Source organism: Garra rufa, chromosome 22 (assembly GCF_049309525.1).
Source record: "Garra rufa chromosome 22, GarRuf1.0, whole genome shotgun sequence".
NCBI lineage: Eukaryota > Metazoa > Chordata > Actinopteri > Cypriniformes > Cyprinidae > Garra > Garra rufa.
In genome coordinates, this window is record NC_133382.1 from 3,551,648 (window position 1) to 3,564,960 (window position 13,313).

The 13,313-nt window shown below is 34.9% G+C and overlaps 1 protein-coding gene across 1 annotated transcript in view; it reads right to left on the reverse strand.

Annotated features, from left to right (window-relative positions):
* Positions 1-13,313, reverse strand: part of LOC141298182 (ras-related protein Rab-26) — a 129,067-nt gene that overhangs the window by 71,893 nt on the left and 43,861 nt on the right. Inside the window, exons 3-4 of the mRNA XM_073828694.1 lie at positions 9,765-9,806; positions 4,182-4,248 (exon numbers count right to left, since the gene is read on the reverse strand). Coding sequence (XP_073684795.1) covers positions 4,182-4,248; positions 9,765-9,806 — 109 coding nt within the window. The remainder of the gene's footprint in view (positions 1-4,181; positions 4,249-9,764; positions 9,807-13,313) is intronic.

The following is a 13,313-nucleotide window of genomic DNA, read 5'->3' on the forward strand; positions in this document are numbered from 1 at the left end:
TCTTTGTAGTTCATTGTGTTTCTAGTGTTATTACAGAATTTGCACATAAAAAAATTCTGCATCAAGTTTTTTGTTGTTTACACAAAAAGTTCAACATAAAGCGACACCATCTTTGCAGGATCTTGATGAACTGCAATACTATTACTACAGCTAATATAATAATAATAATAATAATACTATAATAGCAATACTAATAGGAGTTTAGCACTACAGTGGCGTTTTAGTTCTGCGTGACAATAAAAATCTACAGTTTTATAAAGAAAGTCGTATCATTAAAGAATAAAAGTCAAACTTAAAAGAAAAGAGTTGCAAGAAAAGTAACTTCCTAAAACACTAACATGGTTCTAAAACTATGACCAAGAACTGAATTTCTCTCTCATTTTTCATCCACTGCCAAAACAACAAGACACAGCAAAAACAAAACTTTCATAACCTTTTTCTCTGCCCTAGAAAATCATTATCAGGAAAAAACCTTTGCACTTCACGGATAGTCCTACTATCCATCTGCATGCAAGTTAATGAACCCAGAATATAACTGCAATATTCATAACATTTCTCCATAATGGTTTTCTACGAGTGAGAAAGACCTTAAAATAAAGCATTGTTTCTTCCTTTGGATTACGCTGTTGTTGTTTTGGCAGTGGATCATGTTTATGACATGGGAAATGTGAGAGAAATTTGGTAGTCATGTATGAGTGAATCTCAACTGGTGGGTTGCGAGGTCTGTTCTGAGAGCAGAAAAACAATGCCGAATGCAATTGATCAAATGCTGCAAACCATATAATCATGCCCAGTTAGGATAGGTATTAGAAAGCGCTTCCCATTTCTTTTGTTGTTAACATCAAACGGTGCAATCAGAAGGTATTTGAGCACAAATTCATCTGACATCCTTGCCGAAGCATCCAAATTAGATGCGTGACATGCCCTAATCCTTACAAACAAACAAAACCACACAACATAAAAGAAAATATGACGCACAATACATCCAAAAGGGTTCATGAGTAAATCACACTCTTGCTGATTTTTATGCATTTGCAAATTTAAATTTTCATATTGCAATCCAATTCAAAACTACATCAGCAAATGGGTTCCCTGCAAAAAACAATTTGCTTACATAGTGTTTTTGTCAGTACAAATATCTAAACACTCCTAATACAAGATACACTTACTTGGTGACAACGCCTTATGGGGGTGCTACATTAATCAAGAGTATGAAATCGCTTATAAATCCTAAACGGCAATGGCAATCTCAAGTGTCTAATGTCGTTGGAATCTTTAGCCGCTTTTCCACTATCGGGCCGAACGTTCTCAATGCTTAACCGTTCTGTTCCGTGCCGATCCGGGACAGTCAGCATGGATACAATTTGATTTTCCACTGTGGTGCAGATAACGGAACTCTTTGGAATGTAAATACAAATTTGTCAGTTGTTGTCTTGGTAACGCAAGTTTAGGCTGCAATATGTAACATTAACTAAAATCACCATCACGAATACACGCACGTTTCCCATCCACAGACCAAAGTGTCTCAGCAATTTTTATTTATATTTACCGTATCTGTTTACTGCGCTTCCGCTTAGCCATAGAGAAACTGGTAGCCAGGCAACAGAGTGGCGAGAATTCCGGGCTGAGAAAGGTTTGTAATCGTGCCGTGCCATACCAGGCTCAGGTGGAAACACAACTGGAACCGTAAGCGACCGTTCTAAGAACGGTTCGGCACGACAGTGGAAAAGGGGCTTTTGGCTCAAGCCTGGCAAAATTTAGGGTATTTTGGATTTTTTGCGAAACCTACTTTTACGAATTAGTCCAAACCAGTACAGAAAGAATCTCTGGAGAGAGAATATCAATCATTATAAAAAAAGTTGAACTTTCGACTCAAAGAGATGTCAAAACGTTCAAAAGGGGCAGGGCCACTTATAGTAAAATGCCTATAACTCCTGACTGGAATGAGATATCTTTGCCAAACTCAGAACACTTATATAAGAGCTCAATTTGAGGATTTTTTTTTTGGGGGGGGGGGGGGGTGTATTTCTGCAAATACACGCGATATTCGTATCATATGACAGAACTCCTCATTCTGGACAACCTTGCCTCTAGAACCTCTGCTGTCAATCAAATCGTTTGTTAAATGATTGACATGTAAAAAAAACTTCCTTTTGCGAACTAGTTCTAGGTTTTGTCACCCAATCGGAACCAAACCAGTGCAGAAAAATTCTATGGAGAGCGAATATAAATAATTATCAAAAAAATCTAACTTTAGACCCACCGCCGCAAAAAGATGCCAAAACTTTCGAAATGGGCAGGGACACACAGAATGCCTATAACTCCTAAACAGAATGAGATATCTTCACCAAACTCAGAACACTTGTGTAAGATCTCAATCTGAGATTGCGGGATAAAAATTGAGGAGCTTGGCCACTTGGTGGCGCTATAAGAGGGAAAAAGCATAAAAATGGCTATACTTATGCAACCATTTGTCCTGTCAACATGAAAATCGTATCTCAAAAAAACATGGCCGCCATTGGTCAATGAAGTTTGAGCACCTATAAGACAAGGTTAACGGAGACCGATCGGAACGAAAATTGGTGGACCTGCTTGACTCACGGCCCCAAAGGTCTATGAGAAATTTGAAAGAAATTGGCCACTGCGGGGCGATATCACTTTTTCCAAGGGCATAAACAATTGTGCATTGCGTGGCTTTCTGCAAATACACACGATATCCGTATCATATGACAGAACTTGCGAACTAGTCCTAGGTTTTTCACCTGATCGGAGCCAATCCGGTGCAGAAAGATTCTCTGGAGAGTGAATATCAATAATTATGAAAAAAGGGTTAAACTTTTGACTCACTGTTGCAAAGAGATGCCAAAATGTTCGAAAGAGGCAGGGCCACTTTTAGTAAAATGCCTTCATAACTTCTGAACGGAATAAGATATCTTCACAGAGTTTGGCGAACATGTCAAACAAACACAACTACAAAAGATAAACATCAAAAATTGACTACAGCAAAAAAAAAAAAAGACATATTATGCCCCTTTTTACAAGATGTAATATAAATCTCAGGTGTCCCCAGAATTTGTCTGTAAAGTTTCATTAAAAAATAACCCACATATCATTTATTATATCATTTTGAAAATGCCTATTTTGAGTAGAACCAGAAACATGCTGTTTTTGTTACTGTACACCTTGTCACATAGCAGCTTGTAGACATTGTTCTGATTTTTGTTATAAGTCAGAAATGACAAGGAGGCAGCTTCCCGCAATAAAAAGTCAACGGAGAGCGTTGGTTCCCCCGGTGGGCGTGGTTTTCAGATTATGACGCGTGACACTCTACGTCTCTATAGAGCTGTGCCTTTGCAGCTTGAACCTCAGATACTCAAACAGATAAACAGTTTTCTGAGCACACACATCCGAAAAACGAGCACAGAAAATGGCTGTCACACAGCAAGTGAGTACTAAACTCTAAGAGTTTCTTTCATGTCTTATTGCGCTTAAAAACACACAAGAGTTACAAAAACAGTCAGTTATGTCTGTGAAGGTAAACAGCTGTGCAAGAAATTGCATGTTTATATTAGATCGGTGTGGCAGCAGCGTAATATACAGTAAATAAATCAATAAATTACTGCTGTCTTGTCTGTTTGTTTGTTTTGTTTTTTCACATTTTCAGGGTTGGTAGATGCCCTGAAGACCTGATTATAGCACTTTACATGAGAAAAGTTAGATTTTCATGATATGTCACTTTTAAACAAATCTCATAGATACTACAATGTGCATTTAAGACTGGAAGAGAGAGATAAAGTTAAGGAGAAAAAGAGCAAAAAAGAGTAATAGAGTGGCTTAGATGTGCTATTTTAGATTTCTATTAATAAAAGCATCAAATACAGCTTATCAAAAAACACTGGCAAGCCATTTCCAATATCAGAGACCAATTATAGCATTGAAATTACTACTCAGAATGTGTTTGCAACTTAACACCTCAGAGAAAAAAACACTTCTTTAATCTATTTTTTTTTTGTCTTGTTTTCCATTAAAAATATAATGAAGACATTACAAGCAACTTAGATTTTTCTTAATCCATTTGCAAGGCAATTACTTTTTCTTGTTTTTCTTCTTACTTTTTCTTTTTCCTTTAACCTCACTCTATGCATATATTCTGATAAAGAAAGTGATGCAATGCAACTCACCGTGAGCATCTCGGTAGTAAGCGTGCGTCACACTCCTGAATCGCTCTTGTCCTGCCGTGTCCCAGATCTACGGAGCAAGAGAACACACAAACTTTACCTGCTTCACTTATATATTCATTACTTTTCACTCTTCACCATAAAAGCAATTGAAGTGGAGCAGAGGAGCACAAGCTTTAATTAGCTGATGTGGTAATGGCGTGAGGCGGAGGACAAGAATGTGGATTTATGACTGAGGTCGAGACCTATTACTCCGTCCGCGTCCTGATAAGAGCACTTGTCTCACACATGCAGAGACCTGTCGGCCAGGGTCATGTTTCACACTGATGAAACTGAGCGAGAAGACATGAATGCTGATGAGTAGAACAGCCTGACATTAACACAGACTGGGAGATAATGCACACAAACACACACACAAATAAGCACAAAAAAAAAAGCATCATAAATGTTCCCAAGTCAAATGAAGGCATGAAATATTTTTTGTGTGACAAACTCATTATTTATTGAAAAAAAACTACTGTGTAGTTTTTAATATGCATATACAGTATATTTATTTTAATTTTTAAAAGAATAGATTATCCAAAAAATGAACATTGGCTGAAAATGTTGGCTATCTGAGATGTAGATGAGTTTGTTTCTTCATCAGATTTGGAGAAATGTAGCATTGCATCACTTGCTCACGAATGGATCCTCTGGAGTGAATGGGTGCCGTGTCCAAACAGCTGATAAAAACATCACAATAATCCACAAGTAATCCATACCACTCCAGTCCATCAATTAACATATTGTAAGGCCAAAAGATGTGTGTTTGTAAGAAACAAATCCATCAAGATGTTTTTAGCCAAAATATGAATCTATAATTACGCTTCCTCCAGTGAAAAAGTGGTCTGGTTTGAATCAGGAAAGAAATCTGCACAGATCAAACACAGCCAAAACAGTCAAAAACAGCTCTAAACAAATATGTGGCTGGATTTTGATGTGAGAGATGAAAGAAAATTGACTTTTTCACTAGCGGAAACGTTATTATGAATTATGGAAGCATTGGTTTGAAGTTAAAACATCTTGATGGATTTGTTTGTAAGATGTTTTTAACTTCAAACCATTGCTTCTGGTTAAAATACAAGTCCATAATTCATATTAACGCTTCCTCCATTAAAGAAAAAGTCCATCTTCTGTTGTCTCTCACATAAAAATCCACTCACATATTTGTATTTTGGACTATTTTGGCTTGTAAACAGTGCTTGATCTGTGCAGATTTCTCTCCTGATTCAAACAAGACAACTTTTCCACTGGAGGAAGCGTTATTATGAATTATAGACTCATATTTTAGATAAAAAATGTCTTAATGATGAATTAAGTTTCACTTTACAAGATGTTAACTGATGGACTGGAGTGGTGTGGATTAATTGTGAATCATTGTGATGTTTTTACCAGCTGTTTGGACTCTCATTCTGACGGCACCCATTCACTCCAGAGGTACTAAAATGCTACATTTCTCCAAATCTGATAAAGAAAAAAACTCATCGACATTTTGGATGACCTGAGGGTCAGCACGTTTTCAGCAAATGTTTATTTTTATCTGTAGCTCTCAAAGTATGCGCTCTAAAAAATACCTGATTCAGTGAAGAACCTTGAACATCCACTAGAAACATTCCATTGCACAAAAGGTTCTTTATACCAAAAAGGTTCTTTTAACAACTGCTCATGAAAGGTTCTTTGGGGAGTAAGGTGCTAGAAACCCCAAGGTTATGGGTTTGATTTCCGGGAAATGCAAGAACTGATAGAAATGTATATCTTGAATGCAAAGTGTCTGTCAAATGCATAAAAGCAAATGTTAATATTTTTACAGTCTAAATAAATAAATAAAAATAACACAATGATGAGGCTCTGAAGCCAATATGAAGTGTGAACTTATGAATAAAAATGAGTGATTACATTTATAAATCGGGACGTGTCTGTGTCTAACTTATCAAGGTACATTAAACTAGGACACTATATTATACATATTAAGATAAACATACTCAAGCAGGTTGCATGCAATAAAAGCACTTTTTAAGAAAAATCACAAACTGATTCTGATTCAAACAGAACCTTTTAGTTGTCTTAGCTTTTTAGTTTTTTTGGGTAAAATAGCACTTTAAAAATGATCTTAATGCACAGCCTCAGTAATGAGGCCTAATCTCGATGTGTGAAAACACAAATTCCCAAAGTAAGCACATGGCAAGATTAGTTTCGCTCTGAGATGTTTGCACATTTGACCTGACACAGCGTTCTTTAATAATCCCTATCAACATTAATTCACCTTTCAACTGCTCATCCTGTTCAGCGTTCCACAATAATTACACTAACGACCTTAAAAAGCATCTACTGTAATGCTATTCTCTGATTATACGTGCAGGTGAGTGGGTTATGAAGTTGTCTGTCTGGTTAAATCAAACACGCAGTCAAGTTCGTATCCTCTACTAGTGCAAGGCATGCGGCTAATGGAGCGTTAAAGATTAATGACAGCCTCGTTAAACTCTCATTAGAGCTGATCCTCGAGATGCACGCTCATTGTTTACTTAGTCAATATTAGCCGGAGGGAGCGAAGCAAAATGGGAACATCCAAATGTATCACCTAAGCATTTAAAACAGCACAGATAATTGGAGTTGCATTGAAATTAGGTAATTAAATCTCCTAATTACATAAGAGTTTATTGAGATAACGTAAATGCCGACAGATATCAAACCTAAAAGCTTGTTATATTGAAAGTATGAGCCATTAGTAACTGATCTCACTTGTGATATTCACAGTACTTTACAAAATGGAAAAATGGTTTAAGCCAGGTCTACATTGGTAAAGCTGTTGACCTGGCATCTTAAAGGAACAGTGCATTAGAAAATGAACATTTGCTGAAAATGCAGGCCATCCAAGATAGATGGAGAGGAATTTATTTCTTAAAGTGCACTTCCAGAGCAAAGATTTACAGATAATGTACTCTCCCCCTTGTCAATCAAGATGTGCATGTCTTTCTTTCATCAGTAGTAAAGAAATTATGTTTTTTGAGGAAAACATTTCAGGATATTTCTCCATATATTGGATTTCTATGGTGCCCCCGAGTTTGAACCTCCAAAATGCTGTTTTAATGCAGCTTCAAAGGGCTCTAAACAACAAATGCTGGTCTTGCACTGCAAAAAAAGGCTTATCATACTTAGTATTTTTATCTCATTTCTAGTCAAAATATCTTAGAATGCTTAAATTAAGATGCATTTACTACATAAGCAAAATGACATGAGATATTTAGTCTTGTTTTAAGCAAAATGCACCAAATTTAGTTTTTTTCACCTGGAAACAAGTAAATTTATCTGCCAGTGGGGTAAGTCAAATATTCTTAAAACAAGAGTATTTTACTTACCCCACTGGCAGATAATTTTACTTATTTTAAGCAAGCTGCACTTAATTTAGATTTTTCCTCCTGGAAACAAGACTAAATATCTCAAGTCATTTTGCTTATTTAGTAAATACTTGTTAATTTAAAAAAAATATATATATTTTTGTTTTTTTTTTTGACTAAAAACAAGACAAAAATATGTGAGATAAGCCTCTTTTTTTGCATTGTGTCTAGCTCTGCGATGCGATGCATGCATACTCTGTGTAATCCAGGTCAATACAGTTAGAGTTTTTTTGTAAAGGGCATTTGACCTTCTTTGCATGCTCACTTTGTAAACACTGGGTCTGTACTTCTGCAGCGATGTAGGATGATTTTGAAGTTGGAGGAGAAAATGAGATGGGAGTTTTTTGACATACCCTAACTGTATTGAACCGGAATACACAGAGCACACGCAGAGCTAGACAAGACGAGCATTTGAGGTTAAAAAGTATATACGATTTATTTATTTTTTTTAGAAAATGACAGATTGTTTTGCTAGATAAGACCTTTCTTCATCGGCTGGGATTGTTTAGAGTCCTTGGAAGCTGAATTTAAACAGCATTTTGGAAGTTCAAATTCGTGGGCACCATAGAAGTCCACTATATGGAGAGAAATCCTAACATCTTTTTCTCAGAAAACAATATTTCTTTATGACTGAAGAAATAAAGACACAAACATCTTGGATGAGAAAAGGGTGAGTACATTATCTGTAAATTTTTGTTCTAGAAGTAAACTACTCCTTTAATCAGATTTGGAGAAACGAACAATTCCATCATTTTCTCACCTGTATGGTTTCTCTACAGTGAATGGGTGCCGTCAGAATGAGAGTCCAAACAGCTGATAAAAACATCACAATAATCCACAAGTAATTCACACCACTCCAGTGAATCAATTAACATCTTGAGAAGCCAAAACCTGTGTTTGTAAGAAACAAATCCATCATTAAGATGTTTTTAACAAAAATACAAGCATATCATTCATATTAACACTTTCTCCAGTGAAAAAGTCTATCTCATGTTGTCTCTCACATCAAAATCCATATTTGTTTAGAGCTGTTTTGGACTGTTTTGGCTTGTAAACGCTGTTTGATCGGTGCAGATTTCTCTCCTGATTCAGACCAGACTATTTTTTTTTTACTGGAGGATGTGTTATTAAGGATTATGGACTATTTTAGCTAAAAACATCTTAATGATGTATTTGTTTCTTGCAAACACACATCTTTTGGCTTCACAAGATATTAATTGATGGATTAGAGTGGTGTGGATTACTTGTGGAATATTGTGATGTTTTTATCAGCAGTTTGGACTCTAATTCTGACGGCACCCATTCACTGCAGAGGATCCATTGGTAAGCAAGTGATGCAATGCTGCATTTCTCCAAATCTGATGAAGAAGATTACTTCCAGCACAAAAATGCACAGATGTAATCACCCCCTTGTCATCCAAGATGTTCATGTCTTTCTTTCTTCAGTCGTAAAGAAATTATGTTTTTTGAGGAAAACATTTTTGGATTTCTCTCCATATAGTGGACTTCTATGGTGCCCAAGAGTTTGAACTTTCAAAATGCAGCTTCAAAGAGCTCTAAAAGATCCTAGCCTAAGAAGAAGGGTCTTATCTAGCAAAAAGATCAGTTTATATACTTTTTTACCTCAGAATACACAGAATTCACGCAGAGCTAAGCAAAAAAAGCATTTGAAGTTAAGTTCTGCGTGAACTCTGTGTACTCTGATTCATGACAGTTAAGGTATGTAGGATGATTTTGTAGTTGGAGGAGAAAATGAAATGGGAGTTTTTCAACATACCCTAACTGTCTTGAACTGGATTACACAGAGCTCATACAGAGCTAGGCAAGACGAGCATTTGAAGTTAAAAAGTATATAAATTGTACTTTTTTTTTAAATAACTGATTGTTTTGCTAGATAAGACACTTCTTCATCAGCTGGGATTGTTTAGAGCCCTTTGAAGCTGCATTTAAAGTGTATTTTGGAAGTTCAAACTCTTGGGCACCATTGAAGTCCATTATATGGAGAGAAATCCTGAAATGTTTTTCTCAAAAAAATTTATTTAAGACTGAAGAAAGAAAGACATGAACATCTTGGATGACAAGGGGATGAGTAAATTATCTGTACATTTGTTTTCTGAAAGTGAAAAATTTGCATGTGGGAAATGATGCTCACCTGTAGTTTAACTCTCACACCGTCAATGTTCAGCACTTTATTCTGCAATAAAGAAGAAGAGAAAAGAAAGATCAGTCTTGCACGTCATGGATTTGAACAGCTCTCTGCTGATGTCTCATTACCGTTTAACTTTGGGTCACTGAGCACAAGCGGTTCTGCTTTCCTGGAAAGCGCTGCAGATCCATCACGCTTTGAAGGTGAGATGTCAGCAGAGAGTGTGGCGCTTTCGACTTTGAACTTTTATTAAATCTCCAGAGAGGCTACTGCCATGTTACACAACTCTGTTCGGCTTCAATACGAAAGTCCAAAAATAGGACTTTACTTCTACGAGCAGCATATATGCGAGTTCTTAAAAAAGGAAATAATTTTTTATTCATCAAGTACACATTAAATTGATCAAAAGTGACAGTAAAGATGTTTTTAATGTAAAAAAAGATTTCTATTTCAATAAATGCTGTTCTTTTGAACTTTCTATTCATCAAAGTATCCTGAAAAATAAAACATATCACAGTTTCCACAAAAATATTAGGCAGCAAAACTGATAATAATCAAATCAGCATATTAGAAAGATTTCTGAAGCATCATGTGACACTTAAGACTGGAGTAATGATGCTGAAAATTCAGGTTTGATCATAAAAATAAAATACATTTTACAAAATATTCACATGGAAATCAGCTGTTTTAAACTGGAATAATATTTCAGTTTTTATTGTATTTTTGATCAAATAAATGCAGCATTTAGAGCAGACGAGATTTCAAAAAGTCTAACAATCTTGTTAAAATGTTTGCAAATTAAAAAATGCATTTTTTCCCCTCAGAATTGAGTTTACTCTCAGTCACTGACAGATTTTTCCTGTGCACACAGTAAAAGACCCAACTAATCAATAATAAAATATGCTGGCATTTATTTTAATGATTTATCCATTAGTTCTTGCATCTTTGATGAGCATTAAGCCCTTGAATTCCACTTACTCTCACTGTTTTCAACACTGATAATAATCAAATCAGCATATTAGAATGATTTCTAAAGGATCATGTGACACTGAAGACTGAAGTAATGATGCTTAAAATTCAGCTTTGATCACAAAAATAAATTACATTTTACAATGTAACCCCATGGAAAACAGCTGTTTTAAAATTGGAATAATATTTCACAGTCTTTACTGTATTTTTGATCAAATAAATGCAGGATTTAGAGCAGAATAGACTTCAAAAAGTCTAACAATCTTCTTAAAATGTTTGCAAATTAAAAAATGCATTTTTTCCCCTTGGAATTGAGTTTACTCTCAGTCACTGATAGATTTTTCCTGTGCACACTGCAAAACACCCAACTAATCAATAATAATACGCTGGCATTTATTTTAATGATCAGTTTATCCATTAGTTCTTGCATCTTTGATGAGCATTATGCCCTTAAATCCCACTTACTGAGCAACAAAACCTGTGGAAAACTGCCGCCATGAAGGGTAATATTCCCTACTATCATGCTTTAATTGACAAAAGGTTTATTTGTAGGTCTTCTGGGAGCTGATCTTGATCTAAGCGGATGGAGAAGAGTTGATCTAGACATCCTAATGAGTGTGAATACTACACTATATCTGTCACACCTAATGATGAGTGAGAAAACGAACAGCAGCATGTTTAAACACACACCAACATCTCACAAACACACAAACCATCATTTGCTGTCAGCAGTTGAGATCAAGGCTCATGGCAGGTCTGTTTTGTTTCCCTTTTGTATTTACTGTATCTTCCTCTGTTGTAGCTGCAGATGAACAGCAGTGTTTTTGCGCTTGAGTAGTGCTAAAACCATTAAAAACAACAGCTAACAACTGCTCTGTCATTGTCAGCACCAAGGACAAACTTCTGACATGTCTTGACATCAAACTGCCGCGCTCTCAGCGCTGAATTGGAAGGTGTGACACTTTCCTAAAAAAGCTCTGTTTTGGTCTTTCTCTGCTCAAGCAGCGGGGCGTCAGGACTCGGGTCAGTACAGCTGTCATTGCATCAGAATATGACGGTAGTTGGTGATGCATCGTAATAAACCTGCTGTCTCGCTGAGCGGCGGAAACTCACATGACACTCAAAGAAAGTTTAATTTAGGAACAAACCAGAACATCATGACCAACATAAGAAGCAATACGCCTCACATTAGTGATTTAACACAGTTAAGTGAGGTTCTGAGGCACTACAAAAAGCATGGCTATAAAAGTATGGTAAAAAAAAAAAACTTGTACACTGAAAAAAATGTGTGTAGAAACTGTAAACAATAAAAAAGATTACTTAAGTTTACAAAACATTATTTACATTAATTTTAATTATATTAACCTCAGTTTTATTTTATTATTATTAACCTCATTTTTAAGTTCCTGTATAACTTAAAAAATGAAGCTGAAATTGAATAAACTATTTTGTTGCCACGATTTTTTACAGTGCACAAGGTCCAGAAACATGTGGATTTTACTGATAAAGAGGGTCAGTTCACTGTTTTATAGGACATTTAACACAGTTAAAACAGAGGGGTTCTGAGGCACTACACAAAGTATTACAAAAAAAGTATGGTTAAAAAATAAAAAGTAAAAATAAAATAAAATGATGTTTTGAACTGCTGTTTTGTCATGATAAATTATATAAATATATAAACAATATTTTAATACATTAACAATATAATAACAATACAGATACGGACAGACAGACAGATTTCTTTATCTATATAAATACATACAATGCCACTATTACTTGATTAAAGCTTATTGAAAAATATTCTTATTGAGTATTATTTTATATTTTAATCATTGATAAATATCATTTTATAGATAGATAGATAGATAGATAGATAGATAGATAGATAGATAGATAGATAGATAGATAGATAGATAGATAGATAGATAGATAGATAGATAGATAGATAGATAAAAAGTATACCTATACAATTTTCATTCATTATCTAATTATCTAATTTATTCATAAAAAAATTAATTAAATAATAAAATAAAAAATAAAATAAAATGCTGTTTTAACCTTATGTTTTGTCATGATAAATACATTAACAATAAAATAATAATACAGATTATGGATAGACAGACTGACAGACAGAGATGTCGATAAAACAACAATTATTTTCATGTTATGGCCAAAAAATCAATATCAAACATTTGATATTAAGATTATATACACTTAGTGTTTTGTCAGAAAAGTTTTTGAACAGTAAGATTTTTAGTTTTTCAAAGAAGTCTCTTCTGCTCACTAAGCCTGCATTTATTTGGTTAAAAATACAGCAAAAGCAGTAATATTGTGAAATATTTTTACTACTTAAAATAACTGCTTTCTATTTGAATATATTTTAACATGTAATTTATTTCTGTGATCAAAGCTGAATTTTCAGCATCATTACTCCAGTCGTCAGTGTCACATGATCCTTCAGAAATTATTCTAATATGCTGATTTGCTGCTCAAAAACACGTATTATTATTATTATAGTCAGTATTTTAAACAATTGAGAATACTACACTATACCACATAAAAGCTTGGAGTCAGTATAATTTTTTT